Source organism: Myxine glutinosa, chromosome 10 (assembly GCF_964187855.1).
Source record: "Myxine glutinosa chromosome 10, kmMyxGlut1.1, whole genome shotgun sequence".
Taxonomy (NCBI): domain Eukaryota; kingdom Metazoa; phylum Chordata; class Myxini; order Myxiniformes; family Myxinidae; genus Myxine; species Myxine glutinosa.
This window is the reverse complement of record NC_136270.1, coordinates 90,040,333-90,067,793: the sequence shown is the minus strand read 5'-3', so window position 1 is coordinate 90,067,793 and position 27,461 is coordinate 90,040,333. Positions and strand designations below refer to the sequence as shown.

Below are 27,461 nucleotides of genomic sequence, written 5' to 3'. Positions count from 1 at the left end.
TGGCGGTCCGCAAGGCCTGGACGTCGGGGTCAGCGGCCTGGTCCGCTGCCATCCGGGCATAGTCGATGCCGAGGTGGACTGCGTGGGTGACGGCCCGGGAAAGGCAATCCGCCACCGGGTTGTCCTTCCCCGCGACGTGCCGGATGTCCGTCGTGTACTCGGACACGGCCGAGAGGTGACGCTGCTGCCGGGCCGACCACGGCTCGGTGACCTTGCCCATCACGAAGATCAGCGTCTTGTGGTCGACGAAGGCCGTGAACGCACGGCCCTCGAGCAGATGGCGGAAGTGCCTGACCGCCAAGTGAAGCCCGAGCAACTCGCGGTCGAAGGTACTGTAACGGCGTTCGGGCGGGCGAAGCTGCCGGCTAAAGAACGCCAGCGGTTGCCAAGCTCCACGCACCCATTGCTCGTGCACCGCGCCCACCGCGTAGTCCGAGGCGTCGGTGGTGAGGGCGATCGGTGCATCGGGCGCCGGGTGCGCGAGCATGGTGGCGTTAGCCAAGGTGAGCTTCGTGCCCGTGAACGCCATGTCCATCTGCTCGGTCCAGGTAACGTCGCCTTTGCCCGGCTTGCCCTGGAGAGCTTCGTGCAGGGGGCGCAGGAGCTGGGCGATACGGGGCAGGAACCGATGGTAAAAGTTCACCATGCCCAGGAACTCCTGCAGCCCCCTGATCATGCGGGGGTGCGGAAACCCCTTCACCGCCTCCACCTTGGCCGGCAGGGGGACGGCTCCGTGCCTGGTGACACGGTGCCCCAGAAAATCGATTACGGCGACGCCGAACCGGCACTTTGTGGGGTTCACAATCAGGCCATGCTGGCCCAGGCGTTCGAAGAGCGTGCGGAGGTGGCGTAGGTGCTCTTCTCGGGACGCGCTGGCGACGAGGATATCGTCCAGGTAGACGTAGACAAAATCCAAGTCACGCAGGACGCTGTCCATCAGTCGCTGGAACGCCTGAGCCGCATTCTTCAGACCGAAGGTCATCCGCAGGAACTCGAAGAGTCCGAATGGCCTGATGACCGCCGTCTTCGGGACCTCCTCCGGCCTGACGGGGACCTGATGGTAGCCGCGTATGAGGTCCACCTTCGAGAAGAAGGACATGCCCGCCAAACGGGCGAAAAAGTCCTGAATGTGGGGGACGGGGTAGCGGTCGGGAGTGGTGGCGTCATTGAGACGGCGATAGTCCCCGCACGGTCGCCATCCCCCGCCGGGCTTCGGCACGATGTGCAGCGGCGACGCCCAAGCACTCTCCGAGCACCGAACGATGCCGAGTCGCTCCAGGGTAGCGAACGCCGCTTTTGCCACCGCCAGCTTCGTCGGCTCTAGGCGGCGTGCCCGGGCATAGACCGGTGGCCCGACGGTGGGGATGTGATGGGCCACACCCGTGCTTGACGGCCCCCGCCGAGAAGGTGGGCCGCGTGAGGGCCGGGAAGCCGGCGAGGAGGCGGGTGAATTCGTCTGCTGCCGGAAGCGTACAGATCAACGTGGCCGGAACCGAACCGTTCGGCAAGCCGCTTGGCAAGCCGCTCGGTGAGCCGCTCGTTGAGCTGCTCGACGAGCTGGGCAGCGCACAAGCGAGCGAGCTGAACGTCTCGGCCTGGACAAGACGTCTGCGCTTTACGTCGACCAGGAGCCCATTAGCGCACAGGAAGTCCGCGCCAAGCAGTGCCATGGGCACGTCGGCGGTGACGAACGTCCATCGGAAAACCTGCCCTCCGAACCGCAGAGGGAGGCAGCGTTTTCCGTACGTACGGATGGGCGTCCCGTTCGCGGCAAGCAGCGCGGGGCCCCCGCCCGCGGCGTGCTTGTCTGACATACCGGCGGGAACGACACTCACCTGCGCTCCCGTGTCGCACAGGTAACGGCGCCCGGATAAGGTGTCCGTTATGAACAGCAGGCTGCTCGAACGGCCGGCGCTCTTCGCCACTATTGAGCGCCGGCCCGGGCGTTTCCCGACCTGTTGAAGGAGCATGGCGGATGACACTGCCGAGCCTCGTGGCCGAACTTGGCGTGGAACCAGCACCAGGTGGTGGAGCTGGAGGAGTGCGGCTAGCTCTGCCAGGCCGGTGGAGTTGGCGGTGTTCCCCGCGGGAAGCGGTTTTCGCCGCAGCGGTGGGCGGGGCGTGGCGGCGGTCACGAGGTGCGTATCAGCATGCTGCGTATGCTGTGTAAGCTGATGCTGTGGATCAGCATCATCAGCAGCATCAGCCTCGAGGTCCGTGACGGCCGCACCGACTCTCGCCCGCGTGTCCGAAGCCGCGAAGTACCTGTCCGCCTCGGCTGCCAATGCTCGCGGTTCCGTTAGCACGGTCCCGGCCAACGCGAGGCGAACCTGCGCTGGAAGTTGGCGACGGAAAAGCGCCCGGAATAGAGAACCGGGGGATTCGTCGCCCAACAGTGACAGCATATGGTCCATTCGGACCGACGGGCGCGTGTCGCCGAGCTCGGGGAGATCCAGGAGGCGGTCGGCCCATGCGTCGTCCGTGAGGCCGAACGTGGCTAGGAGTAGCCGCTTGAGTGCCTCGTACTTGTGGCCGTCCGGTGGGTGGCGAAGGACGGACACAACTCGAGCGGCCGTGCGGGGCCAGAGGGAGGCGACGACGTGGCAGTAGCGCGTGTCGTCGCCGGTGAGGCGCCGAAGCTGAAATTGGGCTTCGGCTTGGACGAACCAGACTTCGGCCTGGGCCTCCCAAAATTCGGCAAGTTTAATCGACATTGCGTTGTTGGCAATGGTGTCGTGTGTGGAAGGATCGCTCCGGCAGATCCAACGTCGAGGGTCACCAGTAAAGCGCGGCGTTACGCACGCTGCTCGCGAGCAAGGAGGAAGCGGACAAGCGGTAACTTATAAGCGTCTTTATTTCAGGAGCTCACTGTAACACTACTGCGCTCCGGGCTGCGCGCCCCGTGTATATCCTCAGGCCACGCCTACCCCTCGGGCGTGGCCGCCGCCCACTTGGTGCGCGGAATGATGTCACCACGCCAGTGGGCTTTCGTATCCGCCACAGACGGATGATTTTCATTAAATGTGATTTTGTCTTGTGATTTTCTGGTCTACTCTGGGATACAAAACGTAAGCTGTTCACCTGGAGGCGGTTTGCTCTCTGCTGAGTGCCGTTCTAGTTTGACATGTTTACCAATTACCACCGATAATTAGCATAACAACAAATTTTTGAATAAAAAAAATAATCTAGTACTTTTTGAATCATGTTGCCCCAGTGATACACATACATAAACATTGTCTTAATATAAATACTATTCTTACCTTAATGACTAAAGTAGGTACCGGTACAATCGTTTTTACCTTCGGTTAGTGTAAACATCCACAATGTCCTCTGGAATCAGCTTCACAGCAAAATCGCCTTCTATGTGAAGAAGAGTCTGTGAGTGTGAAGAAAATCTTCCTTCACCCATGGTTGAGCACAAACAGTTTCAAATCCGTCTCATTGCAGGAAAGCTTCAGTTCGAAATGGCTTCATTTGTGAAAATCCTTCATTTGTGAAAAATCACAAATTTCAAAGTTCACTGATTACATTCAAACTGCGGGTAGTGGTCATGTCGTTATAGTGCACTGCAGTTGCCCCATTGCAGTTGCCTCACTCGCATCCCCATTTGTTTTGGAAACATTGCCCGGCGTTATCCTGATACACATACCAGGAACTTTGGCGCAGCAAGAGGCCATATGGACCGTCATGCTTGTGATGGTGACGAAACGAAGTACACACTGCGGGCAACCTCCTCAATCACGATATCACGTGCAACGAGCGCAGTGACGTCACGAGCGCAGGATTTAAAACGAGAAGCAATTAGGCGCGCGTGGGAATCGGTGGTTACGCTTACGGGCCAGGGGGTGTGTGTGGTGATTTGATTCGGGAGGGGCGTGGTTTCTGGTTGGTGGTCTTGGTTTGTGGCCTTGTTTTGTGGTTTGTTCTTGCTGTTGTAAAATGTGTTCACGTTCGGGAATCGCCGTGGCTGTGTTTGGTGCGACTGCTGGAACGGGAGGTTCGGACCTGGGGTCGGACCAGCGCGAGCTGGTGGTGCTGGCGTGGTGTCCTGTGGACCTCACGACCGGCATGGCACGTGGTGCACCCGCCACAACAACCTTGTGAAACCCTTTTGGTGTTAATTATGCGACGTTTATCGGTTTTTGGTTTTGTACAAAGCAGGGATGGCGTAATTCTCAGATCTGTTAAAACTTTTCGAAAGCATTTTGGATAAATAATTGAATAAAACGTTTTACTTTGATTTGACGTGAAGTTTTAAATGTTGATTTTTCAGATTGGAAAGCCAAAGTGTCAACTTGTATGCCCAGAGAACCTGATGCTGATTGAAAATTGCACTTCACAAATCGGCCTGACCTCTGAACTGTTGGTCACTGCCCCACCCTATGATGACGTCGTACACCAGGTGTGACACCACTGCTGTAATGGGATGCTTGTGGTGCGATTTGTGTCGATGTAAAGTGTTGCAAATGTCACGTGATTGATAGGTGAGCGATGCTAATGGCTGACGTGAGTAATACCTTAGAGTCGATTCCTCCCCCTCTTCATACTGATACCATAGGTGAGGGTGAGACTATCGGATGTAAGCTGTAACACGTGCCCTTTTGTGGTTGGTTTTCAACGTATTCAATCACGTGACTTGTCACGAAGGGTGCACTAACCGGAAGTGAGGTAGTTCCGCTGGCAGCTACACAAACATTTCGTATTATTTTTCATAAAACTTTATATTGTTAGAAAGAGAATTACTTCTAGCTTGTCGGAAAGTTAAAATTTTAAAGATCAGATAAGAATTAAGCGAGTTATGATCAAATAACCTCCACCGTTTACATTTCCGGCTTAGTGGGGCAGATGTGTAACAAAAATTTCACGAGATGTTCACATCCGGCAGAAAGTTTGAAATTTTGCATACAGGGGTATTTTGACATGCTGAGTTCAAAAATTGGTGGATCCAAGAGGTCTGACCAATGGACAGGCCGCCATCTTGAATTCCAATATGGCTGCCAAGACGAAATGTTGATAATCCCTATCTTGGGTTCTAAATGACCTGTGGTGCTCAAATTTTGTACACAAGGGTATGTTGACATGCTGAGTTCAATAAGGCAATAATTTGAAATGTCTGACAAATGGTATGGCCGCCATTTTGAATTCCAATATGGCCGCCAAGACGAAATGTTGAAAATCCCGGGTTCTTTGCAAAAGCAATACCAATTCAATGGATCCCTAGTTGACAAATCATATAACAAGTCAAAGAGCTCATTTCAAAGTATATTTCGTACCAGTTGGCAGCCGTAACATGCTGCAAGCTTTTTTCCATCCCTTTTACTTCTCCTACTGCTCATCTCGGAAGCATTGTCCAGAGCAGAAACATAGTTCTGTGCATGGTAGATTAGCAGCAGAACATTTGCAATTTCCAGCACACCGTTTTTTACACTTGCACTTGATCAGCTCTCGGCACCCTTTTGACGCCTCTGGCATTACTGTCCAAAATGGATGCCAGACATCATCTGCATTTTTAGCCCATCCCCAATCTGCAGGTGAAGGCAGCTCTGGGTTAGCAATTTGGGACTGTCCCCAGATGTGACCGGCCTGAAAGACTGCCCTCTTCACATGTTGACGCAGTGCCTCTTTTGTCGGTGGAATATTTTCCGATTGCCGATTTCCCTGAGCAAACAGCTGCTTGCGTGCTTCATTCACTTTCTTCAGAGGGGAAGTTCTACTGTACAGAACAACGAAGAACCTCTCTATGTTGTCCATTTCATCATCTGTTACTTCCGCTGGTGCATGTGAGAGATGATTGAAGACCTCCCCCAAGTTTGGCATGGAATTCCATATGCTCCACAGTCTTTTTGCCAATCCCACATATGGCAGAAACAGTATCGCATCCGGAAACAGTATGCAGGAATAGAAGCCCCCATGAGCGTTCAGGGCCAATGTGAGTCGCAATAGTGTGAGCAGCAATGTGCCTGAAATAGTTTCCATGTCCAAATGCCAACCACATTGCACAACCGTCCATAATGCTTGCCATTGCGATAGCCAACACAACCACATCCGTGTCTGTTGCATGAATGACGATACTTCTGTACCCCTGCTGATATGCATGCCAAGCATGTAGCATCATTCGTGAATCAGCCTCTTCATGCGTACATGGTTGAATTTGAGAAACATCAGAAGGGGGCTTTGATTTAACCTCTTCTTCTAAGGTTGTAAGAAATGTTTTTCCCTCTGGAATAGGCATCGTTTGCAGGGAATCAGCAAGGAAACTGAATAATGTCTTTTTGTTGGAATCTACACGAAGGAAGCTGCTCCAGTTTCGTGGCACGGATGTCTGTTCAGTCACATGGAGTGGTATGCCAGTGCCACGACCAAGCCTGGTGCCTTCTTTGAGACTGTCCGTTCTGTAGGTGTCCCACACCACATCAACACGCATCACAGTCCCCTCATTTAACTTTCGGGCAATGTACGGAAGGACCTGTTTCTGTGCATAGTCACCAAATGTCCTGATCACACTGTTGCACTTCTTAGGCTCCAAATGATGGACTAAGGCAGCCCCATCGAAAATACGAACTTCTCCTTTGGGCGCATCACGAGGACGTTGTGCTAAAGCTTCCAAACAGGGCAAAAGATCAGCCTTGCCGGTTGGTGGCCGCATTGTATTGATACCTTCAGCCAATGCAGGTGGCCACCCATGACACTCATATTCATAAAATGTGTTAAGATCACCATCTCTAGTTTGGCAAGAAATGTACATTCGTGAGAAGAGCTCCACATTACTTTTCATACGTGTAATCTTCGCCTCAGACTTTCCAGGTGTTTTCTTGGGCTTCGATTTCAACAGTGGCAGATTGTTCTTTGAAATGCTATCATAGAAATTGTCAGAAGGATCCTTGATTCGCTGCCCCACAAATCCGTCAAATTGTGTTTTGCCAGTGTCCTCCATGGATCGCACTGCGGCTATCACTTCATCAGGCATGATGACCTTTGTGTCAAGCACATACAAGTCATTACTGTCTTCCGCAAATGGGTTTCCAAGTTTTTCAAAGGAACTGATTGCATTATTGAGATCTGATGCAAAGGATTTCTGGACACTAGGCAATTGTTCGTGGTGGCAGACATCAGTTTGCCTCTGTCTTTGAAACTGGTCCTCAAACTCATTCAGGATTCTGGCTATTTCTGCACCAGCTACCATCCACCGGCGAAGAGCCCCTTCATTCTCAGTAATTCCAATGACTCCACCATCACCTTTCACATAAGCATTCTGCTGTTCATGTATCTGATCGTGTGCCATAGCAGAGAACTTGTGTGATGACTTCTGAGTGACAAAGTTCCCCTTGACAAATTCACGATGGATATCCATGGAATCGTTTGAAAGTTCCTGAAGGTCTGTTACATGCACTGTCAACCATCTGGCGTAATGGTAATGGTCCATGGCAAACATCCACGGAATGATCGCCGTGAGAGTCTCCACATAGAGCGTGTAGTTGGCTTCCCGTTGTGATCTTATGAATGCCAAGAGAAGACACTCCAACTGCAGGACTTTATTCCAGTAGCAAAACTGGGGGTACTTTGTAGCCATCTTCTTGCTCCAAAGATCAAATGATTGTAAATCTTCAGTTTCACATGTTTTCCGGTAGTCATCGTATGCCTTTCGCTGCAGAGCGTACAACGCCGCTACTGTGACTTGGTGTGCCCATAGTGACCTCGATATTTGCGAACCTTTGTGAAGACTATCTGCTCTTCCCTCTGGGATTATTAGTTGGAAATGTTTCAGGAGGCACATCACTGTAAGATGCAGGAAGGGCGGCTATGGTTTTGGAGCGCTGTTTGTTCTCATTCTCAGTGACATTCTCATGATTTCGAATGCTGCCACTTTTGTCATGTGAAACATGTTGTGTCAGTGATAACGCGGTTCCATGAAATGAACTTTGTGCTGATGCTGATGATGGGTTGTGATCTATGTTGTCTAGGTTGCCTGTTGTGAATATTCCACTTCGCAATTTTGTTGGACACACAACGCCGTCATGTTTGTATATTTCTATGACTCTGTTGGCCTCATCTGTGGATACCTCCAGTATGCGATCATAGGAAACACACAAACCATGTTGAAAAAGAACGTCAACGAGATCCCGTTTCCTTGTTTTGCTATGAATGAGAAGACCCAGGTAAAGTGGCAGTGATGTTTCACGTTTCAAATTGTGACGTACTGCTGTAGTTTCCAACCTTCCTCGTTTCATAGTGTTGAATGTTACAAGTTGAGTTAAGGATTGCACAGAGACGCCTCCCTTTGCGTTTTGTTTTTGTATGTTTGTACCAGCAAGAATCATTTCCATCAATGCTGTCAATGATGGTGGTGAGTTGTTATATGATTCGTTAACTCGGGATCCATTGAATTGGTATTGCTTTTGCAAAATATCTTTGTGCACAATCTGGGCAGCTCTCATGAGAATGACGGCGTCGTTGTCAGAGCTTTGTCTACAAGCATGCAATAAAGCTTCACCAATGCCCTCTTTGAATGACAGTGCCACTTCATGGTTGCTCTTATGTGCCTCAAGTTGCGGAAGGTGTCTGAGAAGCTTGTCCTTAAGGTGAGTTGAATTAATCCTCTTTGAGATATCACCTCCCAGTTGTGCCAGACGTTCTGTATAAAGCTTTGTGAGATCGGCTAACTTGAAAGTGTAACTGTCATCTGTACACTTCATTTCTTCCAAATAGGCTATCAATTCGGCCAAAGCTACTGATTCTGGTGGCATATTTTCACTTGAACTGGCTTCCTCATTCTTTCTTACAAATGATCTGTATCGAGTGTGGAGAACAGTCATGCACTTCTTGTGATAAACAGCATCTGATGCCGTCATATCACCTACAGACAATCTAGCCAGGAGTTTTGTATCCCTCAATTCTGTTGCCATCAATCGAACATTGGAATCTACATTTTTTGTTGCCGCTCTGTGGACTTTCTTCATTACTGATAATGCTATCACAAAAGAAACATGTGCTAGCAGTACTCTGTTCAACGGATGGAGATTTGAAACTTGTTCTGAGTCTTTTCTTAACAGGCGAGTAAGTTTCTTCACCAAGTTTAAGGTCTGAACTTTGCTTTCTTTCCCTTGATTCAGCCCTGGCCACACGAGAGCTGCTGCACTGCACATAACAGTTTTTGTGCCATTTGGCAGCATGCGCAGCTAGGGTTTCTGCAATACCGCAACCATCATCTAGTCGGGAAATGTTTATCCCGCAAGGCAAGGCACCTAAATCATTCAATACCTTGATTTTGAGCAAGATTCTCGTAGACGTCTAGACACGACTGATTGCTGCCCTTACATGCATCTCTTAGTGGTTCATTTTCAGAACGTTTCTGGCAAAGAGCGCAAATGTTCCAGTCTGTTGGCATTGGAATTGTTGACGATGTTTTCTTTGATTTCGACATTGGATCTGAAAGAGAAAAAACATAAATAAAATTATTGGAATGTCATGTGAATGTTCAGTTCCGGCAGAAAGTGTTAAATTTCACATACAGGGGTATTTTGGGGCGCTGAATTTCCCAAATTTCTACTGCCTTCGACAAAATTACAAACCCATCAGTAGATTTGAGATGCAACAATTTTCCAGTTATCATAATAATGCTCAAATGATTTAACATTATGACATTACCGTACACTGTGCTATTAAAGCAATGAAAACATCGATGTTTGTCTTGGCAGCCATATTGGAATTTAAAATGTGGCCATACCATTTGTCAGACATTTCAAATTATTGCATTATTGAACTCAGCATGTCAACATACCCTTGTGTACCAAATTTCAGCGCCACAGGTCATTTGGAACCCAAGATAGGGAATTTCAACATTTCGTCTTGGCGGCCATATTGGAATTCAAGATGGCGGCCGGTCCATTGGTTAGATCTCTTGGATCCGCCAATTTTTGAAATCAGCGCCCCAAAATACCCCTGTATGCGAAATTTCACACTTTCTGCCGGAAATGAACATCTTTTTCACATATCTGCCCCACTACTGTAACACGTGCCGTTTTGTGGTTTGTTTTCAACGTATCCAATCACGTGACTTGTCGCGAAGGATGCACCAACTGGAAGTTACGTAGTTCCGCGGGGTCCTATTGACAGCAATGGCACATTTAGGGGATTTTGTATGTTCCGGCACTAAAATCCTATTGATATGCAATTTGTCACCAACTTTGGCTTTGACACCAATACAATTGTTTATTTTGGACCCTCGGCATCAGAAAGGTAGGTACATATATCGAGCAAAGTTTCAAATGGAGTACCTCGTCACCATTAGGCTGGTTAAAAATTTTTTCCTATTTATCATCGCTTTTTTTCAAAAAAGTGGGTAGGGAGGGAGGGTTTTTTTTTTTTTTTTTTTTTTTTTTTTTTTTTTTTTTTTTTTTTTCAGAGTCAAATTTTAATGGATTATTCAACGCACGTTTTTTTCTTAAATATACTTGATCGGACATACATGATGAATCACGTTATGATTTCTAAACTAGTAAACCTTCGTAAGTACGCACTGATACGATTCAAATAAAGAAAATAAAGAAACCTATGTCACATTGAGTTCTGTTTACTTTTAATATTTTCTGATACATACAACAATGGTAGACCAAAACTTCGGCTTTTAAGAATAATGTCCGGTTGCCATACATGTATCTATCAGCAGCTATTGCCATAGCATTCATACATATCGAAAGCATTATGTTCATTGGTCTTCTGTTGGTTTGGCTGATCCAGGACAGTAATAACGAACGCAATGAAATTTCCAAGGGTATTGATGACATCTGCCAATGTTGAATCTCTAGCTGCAACATGGGTCAGTCTTTTTATCTCCCACTGAGATGTTTACCACTCCATTGGTGTCCTCAATTGGTACACCTGAAATAGAAAAATCACTATAAAATATACTTGTATATTGTCTACTATACTGTTTACCTATCAGCCAAGCCACAAACATCAAGGTTCAAACAACAAAAATGTGGGGAAAAATTGTACATTGAAAAAATGACCACCCGCTCCTCACACACACACACACACACACACACACACACACACACACACACACACACACACACACACACACACACACACACACCCTTTCACAACTAATAATTGCAAGTATTCATCAGTCTCAGATCAAATTCAGTGTTTTGTACTGAAATTATGTTTTTCCAAGTCTGGATTTGGTTTGGAATTTTGAACCACCCGGGAATGAAAACTAGAAATACAGATCTGGGATCCCAGTGCAGGTATATTAACAGAGCTTAGTTCAGAACAGAACTAGAGTCCAACATTTCCCACCATTCTTTATGAATAAAATAAGGAAGCGCACACCCCATTTATCAAGCAAAACCTTGCGGTCCACGTGGATGGCGAGTGAGGGGGAAAACCCGCACACACTAAATATTCAACAACAACAACAACGTACATTAAAACGGTTATTTCTTACCATCAAGCGTTCCCGACACGAGCTCATAATACAGTTCGTCTAGTGATATTTTCTGGCACTTTGACACCAACCCAGGCCTTTAGAACACTGGACGTTCGCCGAATTTGGCAAACAACGAACGGCAGTCAAACTGGCGCGCACATGTAACTTGGCTCCGACAGTAACATACAAAATTCGAACCTGTTCCACTGAGCGGGAACGGATTTTACTGACTTCGAGAACAAAAAAAAAAAAAAAAATTTAGGGGGGGACGACTTTTATGGGGGCGGGCTGCGATGATAAACATGATTTTTTTTTTTAACCAGCCTTAGAGCATTTACACTTGTTGATCCCCAAGACATTTCAGCTTTTAATTTTTAAGAATTTTGTAAAAATTTCGAAAAAAAAACAAAAGAAAATAATTCCACTGACATTATTGTGTATTATGTGTAAGTCGGAGACAAAAATTATCAATTGAATCCATTTTAAATTCATGCTGCAGCACGTGAAAAACATTCAAGGGGTGTGAATAATTTCTGAAGGCACTATTCACATACATATGTTAAATCCCTATACCCTTCGCCCCCATTCCTTCTCTCTCTCTCCATCCATACCATGTATAATGTGAGCTTGCTCATTGTGGAATCGAGTGGAGCTTTGAGAATGGTTTTGGGTTGCACAAGAGCATGGATACCATACAGAGTGAGACCAGTGGTGCGGTTTCTATCCAGCTGGTAACGGATGGGCCACAGCTGCTTCGACAGGTTATCCATCCTGAAGCTCGGAGGAAGGTACGGAGACGAGTAATTTTTTTTTCCGGGACCGGGTTTCTCACGTTCGTTGGTGCGTCTTGGTTTCGCCTTGTGTTTTTGGGAGTAGAAAGTGGAAAGCTCCCTCTGGATGAATCTTTGTGTGACGACTTCCCGCCACTACCCCGCAGCTCGTCGTTCTCCCAGACTGTTTCTATTCATTCATTGATCTGCAAAATGTTTTCGCCACTTGCTGCGGTAGTGCTGGTGACGATCCAAAAGGCGTGGTGGACATGGAAGCTTGTATCCTTCATGTTGATACAAAGTTGAAGAATCCCAAATCTTTTGTTTTCACTGTAACATAAATTCATCTGTTTTATTTTTGTTTGTTATTTGCAAAATGGAATATTCATTAAGTGTTTTTGTTTGGCAAGCTGGAAGGTGTGAAAACATTTTGCTACCTCGGAGACATGCTGAATGGAGAAGGTGGATCAGACTCGGCAACGGTTGCTCGAGTGAGATGTGCATGGAAGAAGTTTCGGGAACTGGGTGGCGTGCTGATGATGAGGGGAGTGTCGTTGAAGCTGAAGGGAAAGGTGTATGCTGCATGTGTGAGAAGTGTTATGATTTATGGGAGCGAGACATGGGTAATAAACGTAGAGCAGCAACGAAGGTTGGAAAGGGTGGAAATGCGAATGGTTCGGTGGATGTGTGGAGTATCGTTGAGAGAGAGGAAGACAAATGATGAATTGCGAAAGATGATGGGAATAGAGCCTGTGATTGATGCTGTGAAGAGGAACAGGTTGAGATGGTTTGGTCATGTGTTGAGGAAGGATGAAAGTGACTGGTTGAGAAGAGTGATGGAAATGAATGTAGAAGGAAGCAGAGGACGGGGAAGACCGAAAAAGACTTGGCTAAAGATGGTGGAAGAAGAAATGCGGGCAAGGGGGTTAACAAGGAGAGATGCAGAAAATAGGGCAAAATGGAGAAGATTGTCATGGGGACCGCAAGGCTAACCCCCGCTCTAGCAGGGAAAATGGCCTTTAAAATGCATGTTGTTGTTGTTGTTGTTTTTGTTTGGCAGTGGCTTCCAGGTTACAGTTCTAAACTGATCTTCCTGAAACTTCAACTGATAGTCAAACGCTGGAAACTGACTAGTTTTGAGGTCAATAGATCAAAAGAGTTTCTTTTCAATAGAGTTTCTTTTACCCTTCGGTGATGTCTTTGTTGAAAGAACCATGTCACTGATTGCCTTTCGCAGCAAGAAGTCAATAACAGGATTATATCACAGGTGGCGTGACAAAATGTAAGGACAGGTACATTTGACGATTGGCTTCACAATCGGGTATATAAGGGTTGTTGCGTTCTGTATTAGTGGAAAACAACTGCTGCACGTCTACAAAAGTTATTGCCGCTTCCTCTGGAGGTGGTCCGTCAACTTGACAATGCTGTTTGTCATGGAGTGGTGGCTTAACGAAATTCTGGCATGAAACAGCGTGCTATTGCTCGGCAGTATGGCATCACTCAGGGTCAGGTGTCAAAGATCCTGAAACGAAATGCTCAGAGGGGTGTCCCTACTCCAACACCGAGGCCAGGACGTCCACGCAGAACCACAAGGAGAGATGATCGCCAGCTGCACCGGTCAGTCTGCAATGGCCGTACCAAGTCAGTTAATCGGCTTAGGGCTGAGTGGCAGCAACTGATAAATGTGCCTGTATCCAGAAGGCTAGTCAACCAACGACTGGTTCAAGCAGGCTATCGTGCCAGGCGTCCCCTGAGAAAGCCACGCCTGACCAGACAACGCAGCCAGCGCCGATTGCAGTGGGCCAGAGAGCAGCGTCAATGGCAGCCAGGACACTGGAATCACGTGACCTTCAGTGACGAGTCTAGATTTCTGGTCTATCGTCAAGATGGCCGCATCCGAGTGCGCAGACAAGTGCATGAAGCCCACAATGAAGATTGTATAGTGCCAAGAGTCCAAGCTGGAGGTGGTGGGGTGACTGTTTGGGCTGCTTTTCATGCAGGGGGCAAAACTGACCTGGTTGTTCTGAATGGAAACCTGAACCAGTTCAAGTACAGGGTCATTCTGGAAGAAACATTGCTTCCATTTGCTCGTGCAGCCTTTCGAGGAAACTTTGTCTTCCAAGATGACAATGCACGGCCTCATCGTGCTCGCATGATCCAACACTTTCTTGCTGACCGTGGTGTAGAGCATATGGAGTGGCCTGCCATGTCCCCGGATATGAATCCGATAGAGAACTTGTGGGCAGAATTAACGCGTCAAATCGACAACTTGGACCAGCAGCCTACCTCTGTGCGTGAATTGCAGCAGACTATTGTCACTGCATGGCAAGCGATTCCTGTCCAAACCTTGGCAAATCTCGTGAACAGCATGCCTCGACGTGTTCGTGCTCTCCTGAATGCTCGTGGGAGTTACACGAAGTACTGAACTGTAATTTTACTGTCCGTAATCCCAGTCGTAATTTAACTTTTGTTTTTGTTGAAATTTTTTTTGGCTCATGTGCAAAATAGAGATACTTCTGGAAAACGTACAGAAGTTTAACAGTACTGTCCGTGAATTGAGTTCGATATCAGTTTACATCACTTTCAAGGATCAATTTATTTGTTTCGAAATGTCAAATGTGGTTTTTGTTTCTTTAAAGGTCACATTAACAAAATCTAGAATAATTTCAACATAATTCCAATGAACTTTTGGTTCCAAGACATCTTGAAAAGTAAGTTCACCCCCACAAAAAAAATATTCCATATTAAATGCCAAGTCTGTATATATGCTCTATACATATATATATTAGGGTAGTCCAATAATTTGAAGATTGGATTTTCATTTCTCCACAAGCCTGCCCATATTCCTATTGAAGAAAGTAGTTTGTGGTGAAAATTTGAGCTTGATTGGACAATGTAGAGGTTGCTCAAAATGTTGACAAATTTTAATGAATAATAAGATACAGAATTTTTAGCATCATACATCAATTCATAGATAATTATCTATTTTCAATTACTCAAATTATTTGTTGTTGTTATTGTTGTTGTTTGTTTGTAAAACTAATAAATAATTATGTACAATGTACCATTGTACAATGTACATGTATGTTCAATTGTTCATTGTTCAATGTTCATTCATATAGTCAAATTAAGATTAAAAACAAAACAGTAGATTAAACATTCATGTATTATTTTGACAATAAGCCATTTATCGGAAAAAAGAAATCATCCATCAGAAAATATAAAATATCTATTAGAGACGATAAAACAAATCTTTCAGAACAATTAAAACAAAATGAATGAATGAATGATCGTTTTAAGGCCATTTTTCCCCGCTAGAGTGGGGGTTAGCCTTGCGGGCCCCATGACAATCATGGTGCCCTGTTTGAGGCAATGTTTTTATGGCCGGATGCCCTTCCTGACGCCAACCCTTGGTCGCCTCTTACGATGCGCAGGGATCCGGTGCACCTATTCTAAACCGGGGTACACACCGGGATCATTCATCCCAGCAAGCTGGTACTCAATTTGCCGACCTCGGAAGGATGACAGGCTGAGTCAACCCCCCTGGCGTTAATTCAGCGATCGACCGGGATTCGAACCCAGGATCCCAAGCCGGCACCCTAACCGCTAAGCCAACACCAGGCTAATTAAAACAAAGTAAACATCAGAATACACATAATTTGAATGATTTTACGTAGCATTGTTTTCATTGACTTGTTTCAAAACATTGCCTACTTCTTTGACAAGATGCTTTGGTTGACACTGGAAAGTTTTCACGATGAAGTTTCACAACTCTCAACACAAATTGCTACTGCTCTTCATTCTTGGTCAGAGTGTCATGGATAATTTGGATGAGAGCAACACCTTCCTCAGCACAGTCATTGATAACCTTCATGCTGCGTATCTTCTCAAGCTCTTGGTATGAGTTGTCTGTGTTCCAGAGGTGTGGCTCCTTTTCCAGAAAACTCAGTGATACTTCTTTGTCAGACTCTGAGATGACACCAAATAATTCAAGAGATCGACTTGTGATGGAGGTGTCCACTGAGTTAGAAAGCCTGAAGGCTTTAGCATCTATCCTATGAAGATTGTTTGGCTTTGGAGCCTGCTTGAAGTTCTTCGCCATCTTTGCTTTTGTCTCATCATCCACCTGGCTATCAAAAAGAGCAAATGCAGCAAGGTGTTCTGACAAATACCAGAGGTGTCTAGTGAATGCTTTGACAGCAGTTTCACGGACAACCATATCTGGGTAAGAATCGAGGGTTGAAAGAAGAAGCAAATAATTTAGAGGTGCCTTTGTGGATAGCGGCGCCTCATGCCAGAATCTCGCATACACAAGTGCAACAAAAAGAGCAATCTGTGTGATTCCCTTCAATTCACGTGATGTTAGCTTTATTTGGTCTTTGAAGAGAACCATCTTGAGAGCATATATGGTTTTCATCATCCAGCGGGCATGGTGCATAGCTACTGGGGCATGGAATTTCACCTCTGGCCTCACATCCACCCAGAAATGTATGGCATAGTCTCAGAAGTTCTTCATTGTCATCACGTGGGTGTTGTTCTTCGAGTGCAGCGGCATAAAAATGTATCATATTCCGACGTTCAACAAGGTTATCGGAAAATATTTTATCTTCTCCTACTTGGAACCTCTTCTTGTCAATTAAAGGCCACTGTTTCTGAAACCTCTTGAACAGTCTAATCTCAGGTCCGCAAGTGGGTCCTATGACTTTAGTTGTAACAGAGAGCATTACTTCAAACACATGATGACATGCAATCCAGACAAGCTTAGCATCCAAAGCTGCTTCAATGAGGGTACATGCTCCGTTTCTCAGCCCTGTGTTGGATGCAGTGGTGTCATACACTATGCCTTTCACTAACTGTTTGACATTCCACTCCTCAAGAAGTTGTATGCATGCATTTGCTTGTGCTACACCAGTGCTTGGGGGAATTTTTGGGACTCCAAGCAACTTCTTGGCATTCATACCAGTTACAAGTATCGCTACCCGATTAACAGATTCTTTGTGATTGCCAGTATAATCAGGGAGCAGTTTCCCATCCCAGTGTAGTATGAGTGGGCTATTACATGAGAAATTTGCCTTTTCTTCGATGGCCATTATTTCCCTTCCACAAATTCGAGCACGGCGAATTCCACTGCGTGACAGAGAAATGTCTTCAATGGTATGACCAAGAGATTGTGCAAAAGCACTGGCCACAAACATAGCATGCCGATCTGAGAGATTTACTCTGTCCAGAGTTGCCACTATTGCTGGATTGAGCACCTTGATGGGAGCCTTTTTCGCCTGTTTGGCAGAAGATGGACTTTGGAGTTTGAATTCATTGTCCCCTGAATTGGAGCTTTCAATCTCAGACATCATCATCAACCACAGCTGATGTTGATGGAACAGATTGCATTGCTGTTAGTCTCAGCAGCATGTTTCTTCTTTCTTTTATCTTCATTCTCAAGCCTGATACGCTTTCTGTTCTCCTTCACTGCCAGTGTTGTCCACAGATCCCATACGTGAACTTGAGGGATCCTCACGCTGCATGATAAGGAATGCTTTGTCTTCATTCGTCATTTTCTCAAGCGCATCATTTGGTGAGATATCGAAGAGGAATTGAAGATCATATTTGAACATCTGCTCCTTCACTCTATAGTTTTCAAATGTCTTGGTTCTATTTTTCTTTACCAGTTTGTAGGCATCGTACAACTTCAAAAGTTAGCGCTCGCAGGAATCTACTCTCCAATGGAATTCGTGCTTTCTCCCAGCATGCACACACAGCTTGTACACTAAGTTTGGCACTTTCACAAACTGTATGGTGTTCTTGTATGTGATGGTACACCATTTTCTGCAATGTGTCCTTTGGTTCGTAGTCCCCCACATATTATTTCCTTTTCAGACTTGCCCAGCAACCAAACTGTGGAAGAGCTGCGAGTTTGCCATCTGAAAAAAACAGGATAAATAAAAAAAATGTTATTTTTTGAGCAACCTCGAGATAAGTTCCATTTGACCTCATATTTGGTTCATATGATCTCTGTAAACATAGGAACAAGGGCAGTCTTGTGGAGCATGGATTTTTAATAGTATCAAATATTACGTGTGTGTGCGTGCGTGTGTGTGCGTGCGCGTGCATATATAGTTGCGGATCTCAACGTCGGCCTCCCCCTTACCAAGGGGGGATTAATCCCCTTGTCTTTTATCTAGCCGACGTGATCCGGGGCTATGACGTTCCTTCCGGTCAGCGTTGAATAGGGTGGTAGGCCGAATTATTCCTATTACCTAATTACCAACACCTCCTGGGAAGCAAGGAAATAACCCCGCCCGAACCACGGTTTTAGTGGAAAGGCCAAGCGATAGTGATCCGGGCTGTTAACAGGTACGAAACCCGATCCGAGCGGTTCCGAATCGTGCCACGCTTACCCAATGGAGGAAAAGACTGATACGGTCGAATTAAGAAGAAAGGAAGAACAGATTGGTTTATTAACACTTTGTGCAATGATGCGAAGAAGAAGAAACACAGTGCAGCCTTAAGAACAGTCTTAACTTATCCCAGGACAAACGGGCCCCTGCACACAGACACTCACATGGGGATGTAGATGTCCAGGGATGATGTCCACAGCTCGTTGTCCGGGTCCCCGACTCGCCGTGAAGAAGATGGAAGGACGGCAGAAAGCTCCCCGCGTGTCGTTGGTGTGGATCGGACAATTATCGGCGAAAGGTGAGCGAGGCTGGGCGGTTACTTCGCGGCTTAGCCGCGTACGTAATAAATGAACCGGCTTGGCGGTTATACTTGCGGTCACGCCGCGTGCGTAATAGCAGAACCGGCGCTGTATGCGCTCTCAACAGTTCAAATGGCGAAGCGCCTCTCCTGCCGAATTCCTCAACAATGCGCCACTGATGCGAGTTCTTTGTCCGGGGCACTCTCCAATTGTTCTTGCTTATACAATGCACTCTCCCAGCAAGTCCTGTCAATGCAGCGAGTCCTTCACAACAAAGCGCCTCTCCCAATAGTCTACTTTGGTAAAGCGTATATACTCCTTCTGGCCAGTCCTTTTTCACACAGTCCTCACAATATCAATGCTTGGCTTCAGTCCTCTGGAAGGGCTTTGTGTGCGCGTTTATATAGCGCCGCCCAGCGAACCCGCTGGAATTTGCCAGCCGTGCACTACCACGCCCCTTAAGCCATGCCCATCGAGCCCTGGTTGGTTGTTGGCTCTTACCGGCCCCGCGCTTGACGTGCTGCTTGACGTGGCCACACCCCGACCTCGCGCTCCGCCCCTTTTCCAGGCCTTACCTTGTGGCATTTGGCTGGTTTGAGCGAGCAACTGGCAGCTCAAGCTGCCGGCCAAGGAGGTGGATTAGCCGAATCAGGGCGCGGGATGGATGCTGCCCAACGAAGTCGATTGGAGGGTGGGCCGCAAAATGAACGGGACCTAAGCTTATTATTTATTTTACACAACGCAGGTATCACCATTGGAAATGGCCTTATTCTCACATATTTGACATAACTAATGTTCTAAGGTGGCCTAAGTGTTGCATGTGGACTAACTATGGGGGCAAACCTTTAACCTTTATTGATCATATATGTACATTCTCAGAACCACAACTATATATATATATATATATATATATATATATATATACATATACATATATATATATATATATATACATATATATATATATATATATATATATATACATATATATATATATATATATATACATATATATATACATACATACAGTGAAACCTTGACTTACGAGTTTAATTCGTTCTGTGACCGAGCTCCCTGGTGTTGGGCTAGCGGCTAGGGTGCCGGTTTAGGATCCTAGGATCCTGGGTTCGAATCCCGGTCAATCGCTGAATTAACGCCAGGGGGGTTGACTCAGCCTGTCATCCTTCTGAGGTCGGCAAATTGAGTACCAGTTCAATTGAGTACCAGTTCACTGGTAATTCCCTGCTTGTCGTTGAAGGCGGCAAAAAGGGTTGGCGTCAGGAAGGGCATCCGGCCGTAAAACATTGCTTCAAAAAGGGGACCGAAAAACAACAACAACCACAGTTCCCGAAAAAGGCCAACCCCCGCTTGCGGGGAAAAATGGCCTCTAAAGGTGGTTTTTTTTTTTTTTTTTTTTTTTTTTTGTGACCGAGCTCGTTTCTCAAATTAAATTTCCCCATTAAAATGAATTGAAATGCTATTAATCCGTTCCAGCCCCCCAAAGACCACACCAATTTTTTTTGTTACGTGTTTTTAAATAAGAAACGTACTTTATAAATAACAAATAATGTATAAACAAGCACGACCTCGTATATACTGTACATAATAAAAGAGAATGTAAAGAAATAAACTGGTTTTATTAAGTGTATTTACTCGCACTCCTCACTGTATTTACTCACTGTATTTACTGACACTGTCAACCACACAAACAACAACTTCTCCATCTCTTCATGGACAGAGGTCCGGAGCTTTGAAATAATCTTAACGCCCTTGGCTGGCGTTATAGCCTTTATCGACTCCTTCTGCTTCAAAATCGTACATATCGTAGAAGTACTACGATCGTACTGCCTCGCCAAGTCGACAACACGCACACCTCGCTCATGTTTTTCGACGATTGTGTTTTATATCCAAGCACATCATCCTTTTCTTCTTCTCAGCACTGCCCTTGGCACTCAATTTCTTAGGACCCATGGTTAAAACTAAGAAATTTTCCAAAATAAACAAAATGCGAAAACAAAGCAACAGCGATACGGCAGAGATGCTTGCACGGCAAGATAACCACGTGACCTGAACGCTCGCTGGGCCACCTAGTGGTGGGTGGCGTAAGCTCGCTCGCTCGTAACTCAGATCTCGGCTCGCATCACAAAGCAAAAAATCGACCGAGCGACGGCTCGTATCTCGGAAAACTCGTAAGTTGGTGCACTCGTAAGTCAAGGTTTCACTGTATATATATATATATATATATATATATATATATATATATATATATATATATATATATATATATATATATATATATATATACACACACACACATGTACATAATTAACGCATCGGGACTTGTCTCCTATATACACTGCTGCTGATATTATACATATAAATGTCTTCAGTTGCCTGATGTCTATTAATTACATACTGTTTGAACAATGGTTTGACTGTACGTCTATTAATAACACAAGATCTACATGGTGTTCCAAAAGTACCTGGACAACTTTGGTTTAATATATTTTGTACCACAAATGACAATGATATCCTTGGTTTTACATGATACAGAAACTGTTTTCTTTATTTTCAGGTCTGGGGGTTTAATACAGGAGAAAGCTCGGTGCTTCGAATGGTTAATCGAGCCGAAATCCGCAAGTTAAGCGTAATTTCTGTCCAAGGTATGGAAGGAATCGGCCATCATGGACTAGTAGTGGTACAAGAGGTTTAAGGAGACTGGTAGTTGTCAGAAACAGAAAAATACCAGTCCCAGAAAATCTATTTGATGCACATCCAAAGAACGGGCTACGCACCACCACTGTTCACAGGTTTTTTTTTTAATCAAAGACTGAAGTTTTATGTCTATAAGGTGCAGGTTCTGCAGAAACCCAAATCAAATGATGGACCCAAACGCAAGGTATTTGCCTTGGAAATGCTGAGTTGCATAGAGGATGACGAAGATTACCTGAAAAAGGTCATGTTCACAGATGAAGCTTTCTTTCATGTATCTGGGAAGGTCAACCTGCACAATGTGGGGATCTGGGGCTTTGAAAACCCCCACATGGTCATTGAACACTTATGTGACAGTCCAAAGGCCATTGTGTGGTGTGGCCTTCTCCATGACAACTTGCTGGGTCTGTTTTTCTTTGCAGAGGATACAGTGACCTAAACAATTTACGTTAACATGTTGGAAGGATAAGCCTTCACGCAGATTGAAGACCTGCAACCCAATATCATTTTTCAACAGGACGGTGCTCCTCCTCATTGAGCCTTTGTCGGTCAAGCCGTCGCAAATGAAAAATTTCCAGGTCGCTGGATTGGCCGAGACGGACCAACCGCCTGGGCCCCATGATCACCAGACATAGCCCCCTTAGATTTGTTTTTCTGTGGGGGTTTGTTAACGATGTCCACAACACCAAGGTGGAAAACTTGCAGGATCTTCGTTCTCTGATCACAGCTGCATGCGTGTAAAACTGGTGGACGCAAACAGGCTATGCCGAGTCAAACATGGCAAGAACTCATGTTCTTTATGTCCTGTGCGTGACAAATGGAGCTCACATTTAAATGTATTGATGGTGTGCACAAAACTGTCATAAACCAAAGGGTATCGTTGTATCATTTGTCGTTCTAAATACATTAACAAGCAAAGTTGTCCGGGTCTTTTTGGAACAGCCTGCACTTTAGACCCCCTTGAGACCTAATTTAGACCTTTTGAGACCTTTTAGACTTGCAGACCTTTAGAACTCTTTGTATGCATACTCCACAAACATGCATGTTCTTGCAATATGCAGAATATCCTTTTTTTTTCTTTTTTTTTTGTTCAGGAAGTGATTCGTTTTATGTAAAACGCTTGATATGTCAAATTTTCCAAATTACCAAATTTCTGTTTTCATGGTAATTGTTTATTTGGATTTCGCAAGTATTGTGTTATGCACGACATCTTACTTTATTTGTTGTGCACTCATTTTCGCCAACGCTGGAATGAAATGCTGGCAATACTCAAAATCCATATATACAGTAATGAGCTGTCTATGAGGTGTGCAGTGCTAACCCTCTTTTATTCTGATCAAGGGTTAACTCCTCTGAAGAAACGTCAGCTTCTCCTAACTCTCCCATAGCGGTTTGCATAGCTCGATTTTTTTCACTGGGCTCGAAGGTGAATTATACTTTCTATTAACAGTTTTGTTGTATTTGTGTGGTGTGTGATCCTGATTGATTACACCAGACTTTCATCTGCAAAGAGAGGACCTGCCATTTGGGCTTTCGGAAGTCAAAGCAATGGCAAAGATTATAGTGATTCTGATCTCTGAACCCAACAGTAAGTTACCTTCTCATATTAATTTCCTCGTTTTGGTTGCCGTGTGCATGTTCTCTATGTGCTCTATTAGGATTGACACCCAAAATATGGTGCTGCAGTGCAGTTTCCAAATTGTAGTTTTGTTTCCCTAAGTTTGACCTTTTAAAACAATTTTTTTTTAAATTCCCATTAGGAGACTGAAGAGGGCACAAGCTGCATTTGAGATTTTTGTAACACCTGCTTTTTTTTGTTGTTGACATTTTGAGCATGGATGGACATCCTATTTTTTTATTTGAATGAAAATGTACCTGAACATGCAGGTGGATTGGAATGTCATGCCCATTCAATATATGAGGCTAAGTAACATGAACTCTCCTCCTTGTCCTTGATCTTTGGTGTATCAGCATGTTGTGCTGGGTGATCGTTTGTGCACAAACCGCTGCTTTTATTCCAGGAAACAGGCCGAGTATACGAAACTCAAACATTTGGGGCAAATTTTATGTGTATAATTACACAGTTATGAATTATATTGTAGCAGTTTGTATCAAAATCTTTGAAAACTTTTTTTTTAACTGCACTAGTGGCACAGCCATGTCCTCAGCCAATGATGTCATTCAGCCTTGTGCTGCATATGCAAGATGAACTTTTGTGAAGATCAAATCAACTGATATTCACATGTCCGCACAATTTGGTGACTTGTTGCTTCCTCGTCGTGTTTAAATGGAAGTTGGAAAATGCCCACAAATTGGTGAGTGATCTTGAGCGTTCTCACTTTTCAACAAGCCTTTGTCCCTCAAAAAACATCTTTGATGAATAGCTGGATTACTATACGTGACATTACAGAAGAATCAGTTGATTCATAGCTGTCGTTGGAAGTGTGGAGACGTCTGTACTCGTTCTTATTCAATAGTATTATTGCATGATGAGTACCGAAGGACCTTGCAGTGTTTAAAAGGCAACTCGTGTGGCCATTGCATCAGACGTGCTGTGATGCTGCCTGAGGAAGACACTTTGATCATTGCGCACATGAGTCAATTCCATCCTGCACGGTGTGGACGTTCTTGTTCCCCACCACCACTATTAACACAAAAATAAAATTTGATGAGCCTCCACCATTAGCTAGGAAGCTTGTGGTAACTGTTTTGGGAGCTTCATTGATTAATGTGGCATTTCTTGAACTTGGAGAAACCCATCAATGCCCAGTACTCTTTTCAGATGGCAAATGTGCCATGACGGTAATGGAACTAGTGTGGGTGTAGCAGAAGATCATGGTGATGAATGGGTGCTGGTATCAGTGACTCTCCATTACTTTATTTTTATTTTGGAATCAAAATCCATGTTGACCTTGAACTACTCTTGTATCTTGTCATGCATTACTTGTTGGCAATTGTTGGGAAAAAAAAAATGCTCTTGGTCCACTGCAATAAAGTGCTTTCTTTTCATCGTTTTGCAGATTGCAACTTCTTAGAGATTGACCATGTTATGCGAGCTTATGAAGGAGGCTTGAGGTGAGTAGTTTCACTCTATTGCTATATACAACTGAACGACAAAACATTTCAGCCAAATGCAGCTTTTTATTGCTGTGGCACTATAGGAGAGGAGAGTACTTTGGGAATTATTCCACAGTCAAACACCGATGAAGTGATCTCATGCTGGCCTTCCCATGTTTTCTTTGAATGAGGGGTTTTGTTTTGAAATTCTCTTCCTCCCCTATCCGTCCCCCTCCCCCTTGTCACATATGATTCGTGTTATGTTAACTTAACTTGGCTTGGGTGTCTGTTCAGTCCTTCTGCTCATGTGGCGTCCATTCAGTCCTGCTCAGCTGTGCTTGACATGTCTTGACAAAAAAAAAAAAAATTCTCTGTGGATGGCTGGCTTGGAATGTGAGTAAGGATTGAGGGAAGGATTGAGGGTGAGGAAATTTACAAAGGGGGTTCAAGTCTTCCACACACACACGACGCATATTCCCTTTCCACTGATACCGGGGAGAGGTAATTAATCTACACAATACATTATAGAGATAACTATACGAGGGTTCCTCTGTGTATTGGCTTTGTTATGCTGTATTGCAATAGGACAGTGGTTCTTAACCTTTTTAAAGGCGCCGTACCCTAACGAAACCCACCGAACACTCGCGGAACCCCTCAAATTTGACCAAAAAAATTAAGAATTGCATCTTAATGCGTTTTCTGTTCTTCTTTTCGGGAGGTGATCTTGGAAATGCGTGGTATTGTTTTGGCAAGGGCCACCCTCAAATCATTTTCGCATGCAAGCCTGCTCCTTTTCTTTGTTTTAATGTCCACCAGTTTTGAAAACGCATGCTCGCAGAGATACGTTGTAATGAACGGCGTGAGGATCTCAAGGGCAATTTTAGCGATGTGAGGATACCCTTCCATTTGGCGGCACCAAAACGTTGAGAGCGTTGTTGTGCCGAAAAGTTGTTGTTGAGTCTGGCTCTGCTGAAGTTCGATGAGGTCGTCGAGGTATTGGTCGTTGACATCTGCTGTTGCAACGTCGAAAGTAAACGGCTGCCGCACCCATGCTGGGTATTGCTCTTGGTCGGGGAAGTAGCCGTCGAATGGCTTTCCCAGCTCATCCAAGTGCGTGTCAATCGCTTGCTTCAGCTCCCCCGGCACAGCAGTGCCTCCAACTTCAGACTCATCTTCGATCCCGCTCACGCACTCGTCCAGTAGTGAAAAGTTCGCAAAGTTGTCGTTCTTTGTTCGCCACCTCCACAACGGTAAATTCTTTCAGAAAGCGCTCAGCTTTTCTTCAGATTCGATGACATTCACTGCACCGCCCTGCATCTGGCAATTGAGATGATTGAGTGCGTCGAAGATGTCAGCCAAGTATGCCAAGGCGAGGATGAACTCTGACTCTTGGAAGTGTGTTGCATGGCAATGCTGGTGTTCTCGCAAAAACGGCTAATTCTACACGCAAGGCAAAAACACGGCTCATGACCTTCCCTCGTGATAACCATCGAACGTTAGAGTGGTAGCGAAGGACTTCGAATTCAGAGCCAATTTCATTGCACAGCTCTTTGAAGATGTGATGATTCAGAGCATGGCTTCACATGTAATTCACAGTTTCAACGACGATTTTCAGAACATTGGCCAGTTTTGGAGGCAGGGTTTTTATGCCAGCACGTGTTTTTGCAGGATGCAGTGTGTGACGATGATGTGTGGTGCATCGGCCTTCACCAGCGCTCCAAAACCGGAGTTGCATCCCAGCATGGCTGGAGCTCCGTCCGAGCAAACTGCAGACACCATGTTCCACGAGAGGCCGTTGCTTCTGAAGAAGTCGCCCACAAGCTTCTTCACGTCAGCTGCCTTCGTCGTTGTTGTGAGAGGCTTGCAGAACAGAAAGTCTTCCTTGATCTCGTCTCCTTTGACATAACGCACAAATAAGATGAGCTGGCTCAAATTCGAAACGTCGGTGGTCTCGTCGAGTTGAAGGCTGAATTTCGTCGGGCTCGCGACTAAATCTGCAACTACCTGGGCGAGGATGTCGCTCATGTCGTCGATTCTGCATCTGATGGTGTCATTTGAGAGTGGAACGAGAGACTTGTTTTCAGTAGCTTTTGCCAGTTTGATGTTGGCCATTTTCAACGCGGCCGTTTTGATGAGTAGTGTCTCGCCAATGGTGTGCGGTTTGCCCTGCTTTGCGATCAGGTATGCAACTTCATACGACGCGGTGAGGATCGGTTTGTCAATTGGAACGAAGCCGAGAGTGGGCAAGGTAGCACTTGCATCGAATCGGACTCTATTCAATTTGAATTCATCCAGCGTTGTCTTTGTACTGCCCCTCGCGGTGCAGTTTTTTTCAAGTGTTCCCGTAGTTTTGCTGGTGCTAGGCTGGAGTTGCTCAACTTTACATTGCAAAGCATGCATTGAGGACGCTGCCATCCGTCCCGTTCCATCAAACACGTGAACCCGTACCGCACGTAATCCTCCGACCACTTCCTTTTTTTGCTCGACATACTGCAAAAAAAAAGAAATTTGTAACGAACTGATCTTAATTGAGTTCGGGCAAATAATTATATGACAAACATTAAAAAAGGAACATGCTTAAATATAATCAGTACACCCTCTGAAAACTGAGAAATTTTATAGAAGAAAACATAACCTCTCCGAGGGCCTTTCACTCACTCACCGCAGGCAGGTTGGTGATCTTTCTGTCTTCTACCGACTCATCTCCGGCCTTGCTCCCTCAGCTCTCTCTGTGCTCTGTCCCCCCAATATTCCTTCAGTTCGCACAAGATCTGCCTGCAACCCTCTTATGGTTAAA

The 27,461-nt window shown here is 45.6% G+C and overlaps 1 protein-coding gene across 1 annotated transcript in view; it reads left to right on the top strand.

The window, feature by feature from the left end:
* The first annotated feature begins 3,845 nt into the window (after window positions 1-3,845).
* The window catches only part of LOC137433984 (epithelial splicing regulatory protein 2-like), a 56,659-nt gene continuing 33,043 nt past the window's right edge, over window positions 3,846-27,461 (top strand). The window contains exons 1-6 of the mRNA XM_068126532.2: window positions 3,846-4,071; window positions 4,274-4,402; window positions 12,058-12,219; window positions 12,369-12,480; window positions 23,103-23,195; window positions 24,628-24,682. Of these exons, the coding sequence (XP_067982633.1) occupies window positions 3,940-4,071; window positions 4,274-4,402; window positions 12,058-12,219; window positions 12,369-12,480; window positions 23,103-23,195; window positions 24,628-24,682 (683 nt within the window). The 5' untranslated portion in view covers window positions 3,846-3,939. The remainder of the gene's footprint in view (window positions 4,072-4,273; window positions 4,403-12,057; window positions 12,220-12,368; window positions 12,481-23,102; window positions 23,196-24,627; window positions 24,683-27,461) is intronic.